General features: G+C 34.6%; 2 protein-coding genes across 3 annotated transcripts in view; both read left to right on the top strand.

Moving 5' to 3' along the window:
* The window catches only part of LOC110095385 (AP2-associated protein kinase 1), a 46463-nt gene extending 38102 nt beyond the window's left edge, over positions 1-8361 (top strand). The window contains exons 3-8 of the mRNA XM_020820911.2: positions 5176-5341; positions 5422-5472; positions 5707-5889; positions 6031-6148; positions 6709-7430; positions 7508-8361. Coding sequence (XP_020676570.1) covers positions 5176-5341; positions 5422-5472; positions 5707-5889; positions 6031-6148; positions 6709-7430; positions 7508-7870 — 1603 coding nt within the window. The 3' untranslated portion in view covers positions 7871-8361. The remainder of the gene's footprint in view (positions 1-5175; positions 5342-5421; positions 5473-5706; positions 5890-6030; positions 6149-6708; positions 7431-7507) is intronic.
* Positions 8362-10780: 2419 nt separating this feature from the next.
* Positions 10781-19665, top strand: part of LOC110095378 — a 61495-nt gene continuing 52610 nt past the window's right edge. For both annotated transcript variants that reach the window (XM_020820899.2, XM_028697045.1), the window contains exons 1-3: positions 10781-10867; positions 11213-11692; positions 17834-17911. In XM_020820899.2, the coding sequence (XP_020676558.1) occupies positions 11359-11692; positions 17834-17911 (412 nt within the window). In that variant the 5' untranslated portion in view covers positions 10781-10867; positions 11213-11358. The remainder of the gene's footprint in view (positions 10868-11212; positions 11693-17833; positions 17912-19665) is intronic.

Below are 19665 nucleotides of genomic sequence, written 5' to 3'. Positions count from 1 at the left end.
TATCTTTTCTTCCCCACGCCTAAGTCTGTTATTTTGTAAGTTTTTCCACAACGTAAGAGCATGACCGTTTAATTTTAAACTCGCAAATTTTACCTTTTCTGTTTTTAGGAATTTTTTTACAATAGAAAAATTGATCCATTTTCTCAAGTCATTCGAGAAATAGATCAGGTTGCAATTTACCCTCAAAGTTGTGAACATCAATTTTAATCCCAAAATCCCAATTTCGTTGTTCCCTATTTTGATTCCTAGGGACTTCTTCTTCGCTTTTAGACGTTTGGACATGTTGTTGATTAACATTAAGATTTGTAAGGGTATTAGCCATTTCATTCATCTGATTTTGCAAGTTTTTGTCATTCCCCCGGATTATTAACCATTTTAGAACTTAAAACAAAGAAAAGGACACACAAACCAAGGATATTCTAACTCGCTCTGATACCAAGCCTGATGCAAGAAAACTAGAGAGAAAAGATAAGTTGGAGAACACCAGGACAAAATATAAACCAAACTCGATTCAATTATAGCTTGCAAATAACCAAACAAACGTTCGAAGAAACAAAAGCCAAACCAAACGAAACAAAATAAAATCATAAAAACGCTATCCTCAGTATAACCGTATAGCGGTTTCGTCACATGCAACGAGAGTAAAAAATTATAATAAAATTGTGCTTAGGCTTGCAAACCGAGGGTCCACCACCTCAAAAGAGTCCAACGTTCTACCAAACTCCTCTGGCAAATGTCTCCAAATTTCAGCCAACGTACAACTTCCAAAGCAAAAGAAGAAGGATACAGGTGGAGTGGAACTTGCGTAGAGAAGAAGAGATTAGAAGCCAAGACGAATTAGAGAGGAGAAAAGGGGAAGTGGAACAAGCTCTCAAGCTTTTCCAAGGAGAAACCCTCAGGTTTTTGTAGAGTTTTTATTCAGCTTTTTCAACAACTTTTTCCATCCCAAAACAACTTTATTTTATAGGCAAAACAAGGTAGATAAACAGCCATAGCACCTCCAACCAAATCCAATAAGAATTGGGGAAATGAAAGGCCAAAAGACACATAACAGCCAGCAGATTTTTTGAATAGAAAACAAGGAAACAAGCCACGGAAAACCCCACCAGCAGCCACAGGAAACCAACCAGCAAGGGACTCGAAGAGCCAGCACAAGAGACAAGGCAACAATTCACAGGATAAACAGCCAGGAGGGGAAAACCGAGAGAGAGGACCACGGGAACAGCAACAGCCAACTGAAACTGAAAAGACAAAAGGAAGAGAAGAGACACAAGTCCCTCCACAATAATGAGCTTGTATAGAAGCATACATTTTTGATTTAATGAGCTAGAAAGTGCATTTATTCCCCCAATCATTGAGCTAAATTTCAGCTCAAACATTAATGAGCTAACATCAAGTACAATCCAGAATTTTGAGCTCAATACCAAGCAGCCAAGGCCCACCCGAGAGCAGCAATATCTCCAAACCGAAAACAACAAGCAGCCAAGGACAAAATGGACCCAAGTGCAAGCAAACCCAAGGCATGCCCTGCCCAAACACTTTCCTACCATGTTCATTGGATGCCCAACCATCATAGGATAGCTTAAAAAATATAAAACACAACTAACATTGTTCAAAATACATTAAAACAAAAATAAACTAAAAACATGAATGCATCACTCGTCATCTTAGTTGTTTTCAGTCAAAGGGATGTTGAATTCCTAGAAGGGTGTGCGTGAAAAGTACTCTCTCCTATGCTATCAAAAATTAAATTTCTACATTAAAATCGATTTCATATACAAGATAGTGTTTAGAGATCATTCACTATTAGTGAGCTCAACTTCTTATCTTCTTGGGAGAAAGGGCGTGCTCTGGAAGGGAATCCCCAAGGGTTTGCTTTCCAGCGTGGACATTAGGGCTTCAAAGGGAGTGGGTCAACCTTGGTGTTATCGTGATAGTGAAGTGCATAGAGATGAAGGATAAGTTTCTCGCCAAGAGGCCGTCGTTACAGACCGAGAAGCAGAGCACATAGATGGATTCAAAACCAAAAAGAAGAGGAATGTTGGCACTATCATTTCTAAACAGGCATATGAAGATCCTTTTTACTAACATCGACTAATTAAAAAAGAATGGAGCGAAAATATGACTTACATAATTTCATTTCTAAGTGCAACAGAAGAGGGTTTGGAACCTCTTAGTTATCACCTATAAAGGATTGAGAAGGAGAGGAGAGTGATGCGGAAATTATCCCATGCTGTTTTTCCCAATAATTAGGGGCCACTAACCAGTTAGTTCACAACTGGGATGAGGGAAGTTTAGGACCTCCTTGACTCTCCCTTAATAGAGACAATAAAGTAGATAGGGATGAATTTCCCAAGGAGATTCTGCAATGGCTTGATGATGTTAGGTCATGCACTCTTCAAATTTCACACGTGTCTTAAGGGGAATTGAACTTTAGTTCTCTCGGAAAGACTATGGAAGATCAGACCCAATCGCAGATTGATTGGTCGTCATTTAAGAACCATTTCATCGACAATTGCTAATCATCACGAGAACCAGCTATCATAAACAATTCACTCCAAGTTGTTCTTTAGAAGTCATACCCGATCAACTTAAAAGAACTGCAAAAGTTTCTCGTTGAATTACAGAGGTGCAAGCTCACAGTTGTAGAGTGCTTTTGAGATGGAAATAAATCTACCGAACAATTTATTGCCATTATAAAGGTGATAAACAAAAAATTTGCCTACGTGAGCTGAACTAAAAAAACATGATGAAACTTTTGGATCATAATGCAGTGCTACACTCTATGGTGTTCGAGAAGAATGATAGATCTGTCACTGAGAGCCACCAAAGAATAAAGTTGAGAGAAAATTGCATATTGCCAAGAATAAAATCACCTTTCTAAAAGATTGAATGAAAACTATGAATGAATTGCGCTAGCTCGTACCAAGAGGATTACCTCAACTCTTCAAGCCTTTTCCAGATTAAGTGGTTGAGCTAAAGAGAAAAACCTTCTATGAAGCTAACTATCATTGTTGTGGATGATAATGAAATAAATCAATAATAGAGAAATACAAGCAAACAGTGGAGTGTGACGATTATTGGCTTCTATTGATTGAGGAGGGCTATTAGATCCTAACAGTGCACTGGTCAAAAAGAAGTTAGAGGAAAATTTATTTGAAAGCTTACTTTTAACTATTTTACGTTAGATGAAGATAAACTCAACCCTATCAAGTATGTAACATAATTATGGATGAATGAATGAATGAATGAGCTTATCTTTCTATATATTATCTCTTGTACTTGTTTTAATAGGGTTTAGGCAAGTGGACCATTATTAGTGATTAAGGTGAGTGGAAGCTCAAAGCCGGTCAAGATCTCTAACCATAGGAAGTTGATGATCAACTTTACGATTGATCAAGTGAAAGGTTCGACTTCAACCCAGCTAGTGACAAGGACTAGCATAAATCTCCTCTACAAAGAAGTCATTCGGAAAGTTCTGACAAAATCCATCCCCCTCATGACAATGGTCAGAGAATCATAATGGGGTGGAGTTGTTGGCTAGGTTTATTTTATCAGCCTTCCCTAAATTTGACATTTGACTCGCTTCTTCAAGTGTTCGATGGCAATTTGATGCCTAGAAGGCGGGTAATACAATTGTTGAATGCCTTTCTTGTCAAGTTAACACCTTTTGAATTACTATTACGCAGACATGAGTGGAGCTATCCACTTTGCTTCAGCTTTCAGGCACAAGCATCTTAAGTTGATGTTAGAGTAGGACTTCTTCATGTATAAAGTAACATGCAACTTTGTAATGAAGAGCTCAGTCATCTTCTTGATGTCGTAGTAAAGTACTAGATGAAAGGTAATTAAAGACCAATGAATATCGCCTTTCCTCCAAGTCTACTTGGATCATTTTGCCCCCTTCAATGGCAGGGAACTCCAACTCATTGTGCTGGGAAGTCGCTTGCTTGGTTATCTCATACAGATATGTGGGTGATTCCAATTTTGTATTAATCCTATATTAATCCTACATATAGGAATTAAGATTATGGAAATTCAAAATGAATATAGGTTCAATTTTAGATTTAAATAAACTCCAATAAAATTAGGACAAACTTTTGAATCTATTTTTATGGAAGATAAAATTGTATTTATTATCCATAAAATTTGTTTTGAAATTTGTCATTCTCTTACAGAAAAATTTGGGTTATTTCAAATTAAAAATCCTTTTCTATGCATTTACAATAGTGTTTGATACTCGTTCATATAAGTCTCTTTTATGTTTGTTTGTTTATATAATTCAAAGTTGAGCAAAAATTTTAAACATCAGCACATAAATAAACATGGTTGAACATTGATGCAACTGTTCATAAGTTCTTCAATATGCTTATTTATTATTTAATAAGTAGCTCACTAAGAGTTTAATATTGTGCTCATTTAATGATGATTTTGTTGTTTGCTTGATAACCTTTTTATGTTCTTGTATTAATTTTCTTATGTACTAAGCACTTCAAAAGTTAATTATATTTTTCCAAGTGTAAGAATGAAGAAATATTAAGCAAACAGCTTTATCAGCATTTGATAATGAAAACAAAAATTAAGCAAATGCTATGTGGATGATTTACAAATTAATTTTATTTTTAAATTAAGATTTGATAATGAAATTATTAAACAAATAATTAGATTGATAGATTAAAAATCAATTTTTGTTATTCATAAAACATTAGGAATATGTGAGTGAAGGATTGTCCATTGTTAAAAACTTACAAAAACATTTATTATTAGCAGTAAGATCTTGTTCAAATGATTAGCTTCATATATATAGTTAGATATGCTCAATTAAAGCAAATTAAAAAAAATTAATACATAAGTTTGAACAAAATTTTGAAACTCAAAATTTTTGCGTTCATTTACGGCCAATTCAAGATTCTTAAGCCATTAACATCAACCTACCTGTATCTATTTTTAGCTTTGCTCATTCTTCGTTCTATTAGCTTATTGCTTGCATTTTTATTTTTATTATCCTAAAAGATTTTAGTGATGGAACTCTCACATTTTGATCATTTTATAGCAAATGTTAAGTGGAAAATTGAATTTGAAGGTCGAATGCGATTTAAATTTTAGCTTGGCCGTATGAAAATATTTGGAATCGAGTTCCTATCAAATTTACTGAACATTTCCTGCTTTCTTCAGGGACCTGAAAGCTGAAAATGTTCTCCTTGGTTCAGAAGGGAATTGGAGATTATGTGACTTTGGCAGCACTTCCACGAATCACAAGTGCTTTGATAAACCAGAAGAGATGGGTATTGAAGAAGACAATATTAGAAAGCACACTACTCCTGCATATAGAGCGCCTGAGGTTTGACGAGGAAACTACCTTTCCGAGTTTGAAGTTCTTATAACTACTTCGGGTTTTTTATTAAATTTCGATCATCGCAGATGTGGGACTTGTATAAAAGAGAAATTATCTGTGAGAAAGTGGATATTTGGGCAAGTAAAATCACTCTACGTCTTTCTTCTGTTTTTCTTTTTAACTTTCCAGTTTCTTGCAACTTATATGAATTTCTGAGTAGGAACGTAGCGGTTCAATGATGATATCCTTTTTATGGAAAAAAAAACTGTTCAATTTTTGCATTTTCAATTTGATCACTTGTTCAGTTAAAATATATAAATTTATTACTTTTGCAAGTATGCTTTTACTAAATAGTATGCCCCTATGTACAGGCTCTTGGATGCCTGCTGTACAGAATATGCTATTTCAAATCTGCTTTTGATGGCGAGTCTAAACTTCAGATCTTGAATGGAAACTATCGCATTCCAGAGTTACCAAAGTACAGTGCTTATGTTACAGGCTTGATCAAAGATATGCTAGAAGGCTCTCCAGGTGCCAGGCCAGACATCTCTCAGGCAAGAGCTTTGGTTGATTGACTGTTTTTCTTCATCTGGCTAGGTTTGTTAGTTTTGCATCTGCAGCAGCGGGATAGAGGTAAAGTAGCTAGTTTTTCTTCTTCTTCTTCTTTTCTATTTGTTAAACTTTTCCTTTAACAGGTGTGGTTTCGTGTTAATGAATTATTACCTTCGGAGTTGCGAAAACACTCGACTAACTGTGTTCAAACTGCATCAACTGTTAAAATGCACCCTTCTATCTCAGATGTGAATAATAAAGGTTAGGTGGTGATAGCTGTTGGGTCCTCAAGTCCTTATCATGCATGTCTAGCTTGAGAATTAGTTCTAAAGGCTAGTTCTTTTTAACAATTAATGTTTCGTTTGCGACGGCTTTCTTTCTGCTTCTTAAAAGCAACTTTTTATTATAAAATTAAAATTTTTTGTACTAGACAGCTGCTTTAAGAAGCAGAAAGAAAGTCGTCTCAAACGAAGCTTAATTTTCTTAAGATCTTAACAACTGATCATGCTATGTTAAACTTAGTTCTATGGACCACAATTGAAACCAGCAAATTCACTTCCAATAGGTAAGGAGATTTTTTGTGAGCATTGCTCTAAAGTGTTTTGTGCAGTAAGCTAGTATTATTGCTTTGTTTTGTTTACTATTTTTTTATACTGATTAATAACGAACAAAATATTAGCTCACCTAAAATCTTTCAAACAAATGGAACTTAATGTAGGCATATCAATATAATATTTCCTTGCCTTTAGTATATAGACCTTTTTGGTACCATGCCTATTTAAGTCTATTTTTAGAAATAATTGTATGTTGTGAATTTGCAGGTACATTTAAGAAGACTCCCGTTATACCAAAGAGGAGCCCCCCTCCTCCACCTTTAAGGGAAAAGGTTGGTAAAATCTCACCTCAATGTCATGTAGAAAATCGGCCAAGTCCTTCCCATGGCTCTCCAATGGTGCTTGGGAATGAGAGCGCCTTGGGTACATTTTGGTCTACCCAGTTTACAAAGGATTCAGAATCTGTGGGGGAAAAAGGCTTATTGTTTGATGAAAAACCAATGAGTCGAACTTCCAAGCAAAGTCAAGCTAAACTGGGAAGAATAAACAGCCCTTCCAAAGAAGAGCAAGCTCAGCCTACTCAGGTTAGCGTGTACAAGGGGGTTGAAGATGTCCAAACTGAGGACTTGCAAATAAGGTTTTCGCCAGAGAACAAATTATCCTTTCAAAATAAGACATTCAGTGATTTTGTTGTTGATTTCAACAAGACAATTTCTGGAAATACTGCTATGAGCAATAGCATCAACAAATCAAGGAGGGAGGAAGAGTTGGAGACAGAGTTGGAGAAGCTGAAGGAGCAAATTAAACAAGTGAACTTGAAGAAAACAGAAGTGACATCCAAATTTGAAAAGCTCTCAGCCATTTGCCGCTCCCAAAGGCATGAGATACAGGAGCTGAAGCTTACCTTAGCAATAGCAACTTCTTCATCGTCAAAAGACTGTCCTCAAAGTCTCGCCTACTTCAATGGAAGCCCACAATCCGACACACTGGTATGGATTTATATCTTATCTATAGTTCTCCTTTCTTTGATGCTACAACTTCTCAAGTATTTATGATGCTCTTACAGTCGTGGGAAAATATTGAGGGAACTGTTTTGGAGCCCCAGCGAGGAATGCTTTCCAGCAACATTTACCCAGATCCCAAACAATGGCAAACTTTCGCAGATGAGCCTAAACAAGAGCTAATGCCTAATACAAAGCATTCAAAATCCAGTAGGACAAATCATGACCATCACAGCAGCACAAAACAGCATGGATCAAGCTCTACCAGAGATGATTGGGGCTTTGAGCATGTTGGCTTCTCCGTTTCCTCTTCCTCCAGCTCTGATACCTTCAGGTCTCCAGTTCTTGGGAGTTCTTCACAGAGGATTGCAGCCACCAGAGTCCAGAAGGTCGATTCTACCCAGCCGGCTGGATGGGCTGGTTTCTGAATCATCCTCTATACTGGGAGAAATTATTAGGTTCGGACATCGGATAGAGAGAATCATCCAGATTTTTTTCTGTTTACAGTAAAAGCATAGTTACTGTAACAGCTGTGCTTTGACTGCATTTTTACTGTAGGCAGAGAGAAATTTGTATGATTCTCTCTATCTGGTGTCGGAACCTAGTAATTTGTCATATAATACTGGTAGTGTAACCAAAGAAGTGACGGCGTCCCTTCAAGGTATGTATAGGCTTCTACCATGTTGTTCTGTTCTATTTTATGAGAAATAGAGTCATTGTCATTTATACAGATGGGCAAGCAATCCTACAAGCTTGGTGCCCATATCACATGGTATAGTGTTTTGTTATATATTTTTCACTTCAAGCAAAATATGATATTTCAGATATTTGATTGTTGAACAACAAATGAAGCATTAATGGCGATGTCTGCCACTGGCTTCCATATCAAACAATTTGAAAGATGGTATTATTCAACATAGCATGTAAAATCAATAAGTGATATTATTTGAATACTAATATTCAACATAGTATGTAATTATTTGTAATTATTTATAATTTTTTTCATTTTTTATTTTTATAGTAGTATTATATCAATTATATACATAAAGAAATATTTGATTATGTTAATAATAAAATAAGTATTCAACTCTTTTAAAATATCAAGAATAGGCATTATAAATTATAAATTTTTTATTATTTTATGTGTTTTCTTTTTAAAATAAGAAATTCAAATAAAAAAATTTTAAAATTGTCAATGTCAGCCTCAAACACAAATGAAAATAAATGTGAGAAAACATTTAAAAAGTCTAATTTTTGCCCCTATTAAAAAGAAATTTCGACTCCACCACTCTGAGAATATATATATGTAGAACAAGCTCCAAGTGCTTTTTTTGGCGATCTATATAATTTGTAAGGAATTTATTACCGTTTTATGCTGTTTATTTATATTTGTTATCGTTATTGATTCATTGCATATTGATTTATTTGGTATCACACCAGTGTTCTGATTTTATTTCCAATTACATATATTGTTATATGATATATTTCATATCACTGCAATTCTCAAAAATATAATGAATATATAATTATTTAATTAATTTTTTAAGTGTTAAAAATAAATACAAATTCATTTAGATACTCAGTTCACATCTCTTGTGAATGACATATATCAATCAATTATTATAATAGAAAGTTCCTTGGATGGAATCTTAGGTTTCATTTGGTACAGTTTTTTTTTTTTTTTTTTGAATTTTTAAAGCTGATTTAGAAAGCAATAAAAAAATTGTCCCAAATAAAGTCTTAATTATAATGTGCAAACCTAAGCTACTTAAGAAGAGTTAGAATTTGCTCAAGATGAATTATTAAAATAATATATTAGGTAAAAAAAGTTGCAGTCATCACTTTAAAAAGAACATGCTAACTTAGGCTTCTTTTGTGGCAAAATTATTACGTGCGGATACCAGACATCATCCGGAGGCCAATCAGGACGCGCCACATCACCAATTTATGGTGTACCGTCACTGTGTATTGGTGTATATCAGGTGAAGTGGCACATCCTGATTGACCTCCGGTCGGTCCGATGACCGCACATAATAATTTCTCTCTTTTGTGATAGTTTTTAAACATTACTTTTTTTGCTGCTTAAAAAAAAATTATACTAAAAATTACTTTAAAAAATAGTAAAAAAACTATCGTAAGCCTTAGATATATACTTTTTATAATACAAAGTATGAAAATGACATATTTGACCTCATAATAAAAAATTTTAATGATGCATATGAATTTAATATTGAAATATAAGCTAAATTTGTTATCTCCACAATACACAATGTTGAAGGCATGACAGAGTGCACCCACATCACTCACACTCACATGGCTCAAATGTAACTATCATATTCTTTTATGCATCAAACAATTATGTGATAAAAATCTTGATGATGACAATTTTTTATATCAAATTGTGCTATAGAGTAAATGTTACTATTGTGTTTATTGGACACAAGCATTATAATGTTTATTTTATAATCATCATTTGATATAAAGTCAAATATTATTAAATGTTTATTTTCAAAATAAATATTTATTTTCTACTACTATGGCAAAGATATTTATTTTACATATCTTCCACATTAATTCAATACTTTATTCTTTAGATAGTTCCCTTTCTAAGATGGTTACTTGAAATTGTGCAGTTTCTCTTATGTTGGTGATGATAATTCTTTATATAACAAGTATGATCTTTATGAAAGACACAATATTTCAACGAGTCATGAACAATTGGCACAATACACATTAGTGGAGATAGATAAAAGCACTCATTGTTATAGACGGCTTCTACCATCTTAGCTAGGATATGTAGAGTGGAGTGTACTTCATGTATCTCTTATGTTAAGAAGATCTCACCCTTTTTTATTGTCATTAATCGATAAGTCGCTTTTTCGTCTCTTGGGACAAAAATATTTTTGTCGTTGTTATTATTGATGGAGACAATGTGACTTTCTCTGTCAATTTATCTAAGTTGTTGCATGACTGATATGCTGATCCTGTAAGCGCCGTTGAGAATCCCCTATAATTTCAAAATGATGCAATTTGCATGTTGATGTTGAATCACACGGTTGTACTCTTCCACATTAATTCAATTCTTTGCCAACATCTTTGTTGTTGCAAGTCAACAACATAATGAAAAAGACATTTTCAAATACCCTAAATGAGCACTACTTAGTATTAGGAAACTAAAAGTCTTGGATGCTCATCATATTTACTGAGAGAGAGTCACAAATTAGCGGAGCGACTCGCTAGGCTTGTCCCGAGTAAAAGAATTATTAGAAATACATAGTATTTGAAATACACTAGTGTTATAAAATTGCTCGACTTTTATGATTTTGAAATAAAAAAAACATTTTAAACCCCGGTTCCCCCATCGAGCTCCTCTCTAGCATCTCACCTCTCCCGACCCCGACCTACTTGACTCCTCCACGCTGCAGGTGATGAAACTGTTTTAACTTCTCTTCTTCTGTGCTGGTTAGTGCTGTAGTCCTCTCCTATTTCTCTTCCATTTCTGTGTCGATCTGTTCTGTTATGTATTTAAATTTAAAATTTAAATCTCCAAACAAATAACCAAGCAGTTTATTAGTATTTAGCCGAATTGAATAGTTTCCATGTCAAATAATATTCTAGATTTGATACTGTTAGGATTTACTAAATCCTACTTGTAGCTGGACAGTTAGCTATTCTGGCAGGCAATGGTGTCACTGATTTAGCATGTTAAGATCTGAGAGGACTTTGGCTTGTTTTTTAACTGCAGTACGCTCCACGCTTTTGAATAATAGGTTTTAAGCCATCGGGAATGCTTGTTCGGAGATATTGTAGCATAGCTTATGAGATTTCGTCTACGAAGCAATGGTGTCACTGGACAGTTATTGCTTGTCAACATTTGAGGACTTGATCGCTTGGATGGGCGATAGACACTGAGGAGATGTCATTAAAGTTTCCTCAGGGTTTCTCTTTCTTTGGAGGCGGGGGATGGTTTGATGATAAAAAGAGCAACTCGTCCAAAAAACCTGATGTTTCTCCATCTTTAAAGCTACAAACAGATAAAGAAGTGTACAGGCCTGGGGATTTTATCACCGCAACGATAGAAATAAGTAATCCTGCAATTTCCAAGGATACAAATGTGGCTGAACCATCCACCAATGAAGTTTGCTCACTTTTGGTTGATAACCTTGCGGTTGAAATTAAAGGTGTCGAAAAGCTGGACGGCCAGTGGTTTTCCATACAGAAGCCGTTGCCAGGATCGAAGCAGAAAAGAGGTAATTCCTTAAATTTCCTTAAAAAATATATTATGCTTTTGCTTGACTTGCTAAATCAGTCATAGATTCTGTCGTCTGTGTTTGAAAAATATGCTATCAAGCACCTTTCACTTTATTATGTCATGAATTGCCAAATCATCATCAACCAAATTAAATGCATAGCCTATTCTATTATTTGTCAAACTTCTTTCACTTTATAGTTTGGCTTTTTTAGTGCAGCTTGAAAAAAGACCTTTTAAAATGTGATACTAAATTACAGTGCTTGCTTAATTGGGTGTTCACTTTTTAAGTTTTTTTTTTTAAATATGTATTTATGATTTGATCTTCAATTAGCATAAATCAGAACTATTTCTTCTTTTTTGTTATATTTGTTTGTACATCTTGATTTTATTGTCATAAAAATCTTATATTCTTCACCAATTCATAAGTCTAAATTATTTGTGCTGATCCTGAAGGCTCTTTATTTCTTCAATTTTTTTTTTTATGGCTTCATTTATTTTTCCAAATATGAAAATGGGATTTATCTTTTCAAGATTTTAATTACTTGTTTGGAGATCCATTTTGTGTGTTATTTCTTCCTATCAAGGAGTTCATGAAATGTTTAACTTGATTTCACAAAGATAATTAATTTGGCACCCAAAGGTGTGCCATTCCTTTGGGCTATAATTTAAACCTTGTTTTGGTTCTTAATGCTCAATTGATATTGTCATTCTAGAGTCTATGACATTATTTTTGAAACATTCATGTCGCTATCTATATTGTCAGCAATCTTATTTTATATTCTTTTCCTTTATTTTTTTTTAATCCTCCTATATACACATGCATAGACCCTCACATTTAATCAACAATTTGAGAAATAAATTATCCTCTAACTACTTCTTTAGGTAAGATAGGAAGAGGGAAGATCAACGGTGAGAAAGGATTTTTTTTGCTTGTTGACTAATGATATGCAGAGAATTCAAGAAGATTAATTTCATGTTGATTGTTGTTTGAAAAATATGAGAAGTTAGTATGATCCATAATGCAAATATGACTTGTGAGGCGCTTGTTGTGATTATAGGATAGATCATGGTCCCACTATGAATTAGTTTCAACGTAAGATTTAAATGTTGACGTGCAAATAACTCTACAATTAAGTGGCCCAATACATTGTTACTCATTGCAAAAAATGGCCTAAATGTTTTACATAAATATTACTAGATTTCTCTTTGAGACGTTGGCAACAATGATTGTGTGAAGTGCAAAATCAATTGAGATTATTATCATTTGAAATTCCAGAATGCATGATGTCTATTTGGATTGTAAATAGAAAGGTCCTCGACCTAAATGGAAATTTGGATGAACCTACAAAGCCACCTTTTCAGTTTAGTGGGAGAATCTAAAGTTTGGGTATAGGCATAAAAGTTCGCCTACTTGAAGTAGATGGGTCCTTGCTTTGTGGACAATGGAAAAAGATACTTGCTAATTTAGGCTAAGAAAATATGACATTTGGTCTGTTGCTTTGGAGCTCAAAACCAAGGCAAAATATCTAAAACTCTTGAATTTAAGGAAAACCACTACTCATTTAGATTGAGTCATTGAGTAAAAAGTCTCTGGCTTTGAGGCCAAAGAGCAAGAAATGACTCCTATTTGATTTGGGTCTAATGGAGCTAATGGGATTTGATACTAAGTTAGAATATGAATTTATACACTTGATTTTGGGTCCACGCAAATGAAGACAAATATTCTAGTTGCTTTTGGAGCTAAAGAAATATGGAAGGTCCTAGAGCTTTTGAGGTTAAGGGATATGGATTGCTATGTAATGTTTTGTGTCACATAACATAATTAAGCTATTTACTTGAAATGTATTCAAGTAAAAATAAATTAAGATTTTTGGTCACAAATTTGAAGGCTAGAGAGTTATTGAATTAGTCATAGCTTATAGGCTAAGGGACAATGTAACTTAATCTATAGCTTTTGCTAATTTAGGCTATAAGTAAAGATGAGATTTGGTCTATAGATTTGGAGCTCAATACCAAGGAAAAAGATCTAAGACTTTTGAATATAAGGAAAGTCATCTACTCATTTAGATTGAGTAAAAAGTCTCTGGCTTTGAGGCCAAAGAGTAAAAGATGACTCCTATTTGATTTGGGTCAAATGGACGGCTAATGGGATTTGATCCCAAGTTAGAATATGAATGTATTCACTTGGTTTTGGGTACACGCAAATGAAGGCAAGTATTCTAGTTGCTTTTGGAGCTAAAGAATTATGGAAGGTCATATAGCTTTTGAGGCTAAGGGATACAGATGACTTTGTAAATTTTTATGTCATATAACATAATTAAGATATTTACTTGAAATGCATTCAATTAAATATAAATAAATTAAGATTTTTTGTCACAAAGTTGAAGGCTAGAGAGTTATTGAATTACTCATAGTTTATAGGCTAGGGGACAATGAAACTTAACCTATATCTTTTGAGCTGAGGTTTATGGAATATCCTATGACTTTTTAGTTTATAGAAATAGAGATATTTTCTTAATTGGGCTATTAAAAATATGATTAAAAATTTTGGGATGTGTTCTATAATTTTGGAACTACAAATTAAATAGAGATCCTAGAATTTTTGTGTTCAATGATGAAAGTTTCATCTGCTTAGTTTAGGTTAGGAAAATATGAGATTCTAGTATTGAGCTCCTATGCAAAATGTAGAAGGTGTTGATTTTTGCTCAAATACATAGGCCAATGAACCTAGACTTTGGTTCTAAGGATCTCTGGGGCTCTCTATTCTCTAAACACTTTAGAGGTTGTTTGGAAACCTCATGAGAGTCCAAGAAGACACCAATCAAAGAGAAGCTAGATAGCAATGATCTAAGTTGAATTTGGTTTAACATGAATCAAAGCAACTCTTAAATTTGTCAAGGGGTAAATTAGATCGAAAGAGGCTCTATGATTCTAAAGAGTTTAAAGCTTTGGAAGACTTCAAAGCACTGCTTCTGAAGAAAAAGTGGACTCCTGAGAAAGTTTTTATTTTTAAGAATGTTTTGGATTCATTTGAAATTGGAAAATTACTCCTATGGCTTTGAAAGTGTCTAAGATTAATTTTGGCATAATCAATTGACTTCAAAAGCAGAGGGAAGGTTTTTTTTTTCCATAGAAAATTTTGTATTAAAATAGAATATTTTCATAGCTTTAGGCTATTTATTATTTCATTTAATCATATAATTTGGAAAAATTATAAGTAGGCTTTAATAATTCCAAAGTATGGAATTTAATTTATGGACCTTTGATGGTCCATCTCAAAATAGTTTCATAAATAGTTAGGATTAAATAAACCTATTGAATAATTTCCAAAATTTTAAGGAAGTGAAAACCCTAGCAAAAAGAGACCTATCACATTTTGTATTAATTTTGTCATAATCTAAATCTTAATTGGAATGAAAGGCAATTTGATTAAATTAAACAAGTGCATAGTTACATGATGGCTATGATGCACCGACACGACACTTAAAGAGGGTATGCAGTGTCGGACACGTGACGGACACGGACACGCGTCAGACACGTGTCCGACACGGCATTGGAGTGTCGTAATTTAAAAAATTAAAATTAAAATCGGACACGCGTGTCGGACATGCGTGTCCGGTTATTAAATGAGGTATCACTATATACATGCTCGATATCGCTAGGTACATGCTCGGTATCGCTCAATACATGCTCGGTACCGCTCAGTACATGCTCGGTACTGCTCAATATATGCTCGGTACCGCTCAGTACAGGTTCGGTACCGCTCAGTATATGTTCGGTATTGCTCAATATATGTTCGATACTGCTAGGTACATGCTCGGTACCGCTAAGTATCGCTAGGTACATGCTCGGTACTGCTACGTACATGCTCGGTACCGCTAGGTACATGCTCGGTACTGCTAGGTACATGCTCGGTACTGCTAGGTACATGCTCGGTACTGCTAGGTATATGCTCGGTACCACTCGGTATCTTCCCATACAAACAACTTACGAAATTTAAAAACAAGCAGAACTTCAAAATTACTCTCACAATAAAATTTTGTTCCGCCAGGGGGCAGCGCCCCCTTGGACCCCCGGCATACCGGTATATTGCTGTATTCATGTTGTCTTATTATTAGGATATTTTGATTTCACTTCATATCAATTTAATTTGATTTATACATATGTATGATTGGTTTGTTAGCAAAATGAGCTTTGTTGCTGGCCGGGGTGGATTAGGTGAAGGTTCAATAGAGCTATCTGTCCACGCAGTGTCCATGTCCTATATTTTTAAAAAATATTATATATTATATTAAAAAATTATTATGCCGTGTCCACGCCGCACCCGTGTCCTATATTTTTAAAAATTGCCGTGTCCGTGTCGTGCGTGTCCGTGTCGCCGGTCCGTGTCGGTGCATCATAGCATGATGGAGATCCAATAGCCATGAGGAAACCTAGGGATTTGTGTAAGTGAAAGGTTAGGTCCAACATGAATGTAATTTCATGCAAGAGGGGGGAATCAGATCCGAATCCAATAACCTGGCACTTCGTTGTCCTCTTATATAGATTCTTAAATAAAAATCAACCATGTGAAATCATCGTATTTTCATAGATTAAAGTAGAGGATGGCTGGTTTAGGTTAGTAAACCATAAGCTAAAGTCAATCTAAAGGACTTAGGATTGATTATGATTGTCACACAAATCCACAATGGCCGAAGAGTCTTTGATTTTTTAAGTTGTAGAGATTTTTTAACTGAAGTTTGTGTTTAGCGGTCATGGGCTATAATGTTTGTTTGAATGACATGAATACAACTGAAAATAAGAGGATTACTAGTGGATGCTTGGGTTGCTCTAAATATTGCCAAAACCACCTTTTTGCCGGAGTATGATGTTTGGAACTTGATTCCCTGAAGAACTTGCTCCCTTCTTGGCAAAAATCCCTTTGTAACTCTTGAAAAACAAATAGAAAGGAGATAGGAGATTGGATGCGGGCCAGCTAGGAGTAGGAAAAAAGAAGATGGAGGCTGTGGCTGGAAGGAGGAAGAGAGGCGATGAAGTTGTTTGCTGCTTGAAGGAGGAAGAGAAAAGATGAAGTGTGGGCTTGAGAATCGCAATAAAAGACCAGCGCTAGGGCTCCTTAGTTTGACCTAAAGCAAACTTCCCTCAGTCTCCCGCCAACAGTTTCATATTTCCTGCGAACATGAGAGGTCAGGAGAGCTAACAACATGGGCAAATGACATCTTTCTCAAGGATTTACGCAATTAAATGTGGATTTGTCCCTGCAACTTTCTTCATGGACTGCAGGAAATTTAATATTTCATTAGCTGCTTGTTTGTCACAGATCAATGATGAAATGTATGTGCATATAAAAAGTGTATAATTTTTGACAAAAAGAACTAGCTTTTTATGATACAAACATTGAGGAGGTGAAAAAAAAATACCTGAACCTAGTTTTTGGTTTGTTCAACATAAAAAGCTGAATGAATTATATGGCATGCAGCTTGTAAGATATGGTTCCTGAGTACTACCTTTCTATAGTTGATACGGTCATACAGATTTCTTGTCTTCAGAATCTTCTTAAATATAAATTCCAGTTATAGGATGGTCTTAACTTGGTGACCTTGATTAAATATTGTTGCATGAACTTGCTAATTATTGAAGTCAAATGAAATATCACTTTATAGCATAAGAAACGTACAAACAGTTATTTTTTTCTACAATATTTAGCCTTTTTTGCAATACCCTCGACGGTTAAGCTATCCTTGTAGCTTGCCTTCTTCTCTTTGCAATTTTCTTGCAACATGTTTACTTTTCTTAGTGCCAGTGTTTCTTGTTTTAAACGCTTTTTTTACTTAACTTTTAGGTTGTATTTCCGTGAGAAGAAAAATGTCATTAACAATTGCAATTTAAATTGGTTAAAGTACAGTTAACTTTAGGACTTTCAATGCGGATCAACAATCAAATTTATGGCTCAGTATTTTTTCATGCACAGTCTGCACTTTAAATTAGAATTTGATTGTTTCTTTTTAAACTCTGAGAGCAGTATAAGTAATTTAAAACCGCTTTCCAGTTTCAAAATATAGTGGCTTGCTTGAAATGATTCCCTGAAAAGCTTCCGTGTATTTTACCTTTATTATTATTATTATTTTGGAAAATGCAGGTGAAACCATTTTTTTGGATTGTACAGCACCAGCAACTGTTTCAAAAGTGATAGTTTCTTGTGGACGTACTAAAACATGTAAGGAAACCACCTCATATGGATGAAATTTGGTCTAATTGATATTTCCTCCTGCTTGCTAGCCTTACTTTATTTGCATGATGGCTCACAAAGATTTTGCAAAAATAAACAAGACTGGATTGTCAATGCTCCATCTTGAGTTTTTACATCTGTTATAGATGTGGCACTACTACTTTATTATGTTCCATAATATGTTGTGAATGAGATTATGCTTATTCACTTGACCTAATTAAGGTCTCATTCATGAATAGTAGTAAAATTACTGTAGGCTCACTGTTCTGCCCTGTTAGATAGCTTTTTTGGAATTCATCACAGAGCTGCTGTCTACCCAAGCTGGGAGTTGTGGTGTTGCTGCAGCTTTTCTTATTGCTTTCACTCTGAAGTTGAGCGTTGCTTTATTCATCAAGCTCATGTTTGCTATAGCTTTCCACATATTACTAGAAAATCACAGATCAGTTGTGTCGTTTACACTCTGGAAAGTAGGTGAAAGGTTTGGTTTCTTGATTTTGCATTTGAAGTTTCAATGCTATTCCAGGAGCGTGCTTGTAAATGGTATATGCCATTTAACCTATTGTACATTTGATTTTTAGAGGGATGATTTCTTTGGTGGTGCCTGCTGTCTTCTTACATTTTCTTTGTTACAAAACCCTTCTTCCTCAGGGACTGCTTGATTTTACTGTTAGCATGGCCTGATGAGGAGGATATTCCTTTGGCTATTGGACTGTGATATTTAGATTAATGCAGATCACAATTTTGAATTTGAAGCTTTTCTGTACTAATTGAGAGGTTAAAGAAAGAAAAAGCATCTTAATGTGCATAAAATGTCATTGAAGAGAATTTCAGATGGTTTGGCTTTTTGGTATCTTGCATGGACATTTGTCCATCTCCATTTTATCCTACTTCATCTCTTCATCTACTGGGGTACCATCAGTCCGAGTAGTAACTTCAATGTCACACTGATATCAACTTTCTTCTTGTATTCTATTATCTGCATTATGTTTGGTGAACTCTTTAGTTTGGGATAATTTGTTGTTGTGGTTCGGCATTTAATACGCCATGGAGGCCGACCTTATGAGGCCTATGGGAGTTAATATTCACTATGTAAGAAGGAGAAATCATGAGATAAATAATTAAGAAAGTTTATTTAGAGGGGAGGAAATTATGAAAGGTTTATTTAAGGAAATAGGGCTGATATGAATTCAGATTTAGGAGGGAAGTATGAATGTTTTATTTAGGGAAAGAGGGCTAATTTGAATTCAGATTTGAGAGGGAATTAAGAAGGTTTTATTAAGGGAAAGAGGGCTGATTTGAATTAAGATATGTGAGGGAAATATAATGGTTTATTTAAGGGTAATTAGGTTGTTTTATTTTCATGACGTGATTTATGTTTGCTATAGTTTTCTTAGGAGTTGTTCCTAGTGGCGTTTAGGATTTGTGGGAGTGCTGATCTACCTCTTGAATAGTAGATTACTTGTATCTTTCTTTCTTATTGAAGAGAAGAAAAAATCAGCCCTTATCTTTGTATTCCTGTAGTTTCTACTTGTTTATTTAGTTGTTTTTACTTCCATGACATATCAAATTGGTATCATAACTCTTTTTTGGGACCTATGACAACAAAGGTGGAGGTGTTGGAATGTAAGATGGAGCAAATCAAATCCATCGTGGAGAATAAAATTCTCAACCATGGAAGGAAAGTTTTCATCTATGAAAATTTGATTAGGAGGGATGGAAGAGATATTAAGGAAGCTCATGAG

Source organism: Dendrobium catenatum, unplaced genomic scaffold, assembly GCF_001605985.2.
Source record: "Dendrobium catenatum unplaced genomic scaffold, ASM160598v2 fragScaff_scaffold_103, whole genome shotgun sequence".
NCBI classification, from domain to species: domain Eukaryota; kingdom Viridiplantae; phylum Streptophyta; class Magnoliopsida; order Asparagales; family Orchidaceae; genus Dendrobium; species Dendrobium catenatum.
The sequence above is the reverse complement of the archived record's forward strand: the minus strand, read 5'-3'. Positions and strand labels throughout refer to the sequence as shown.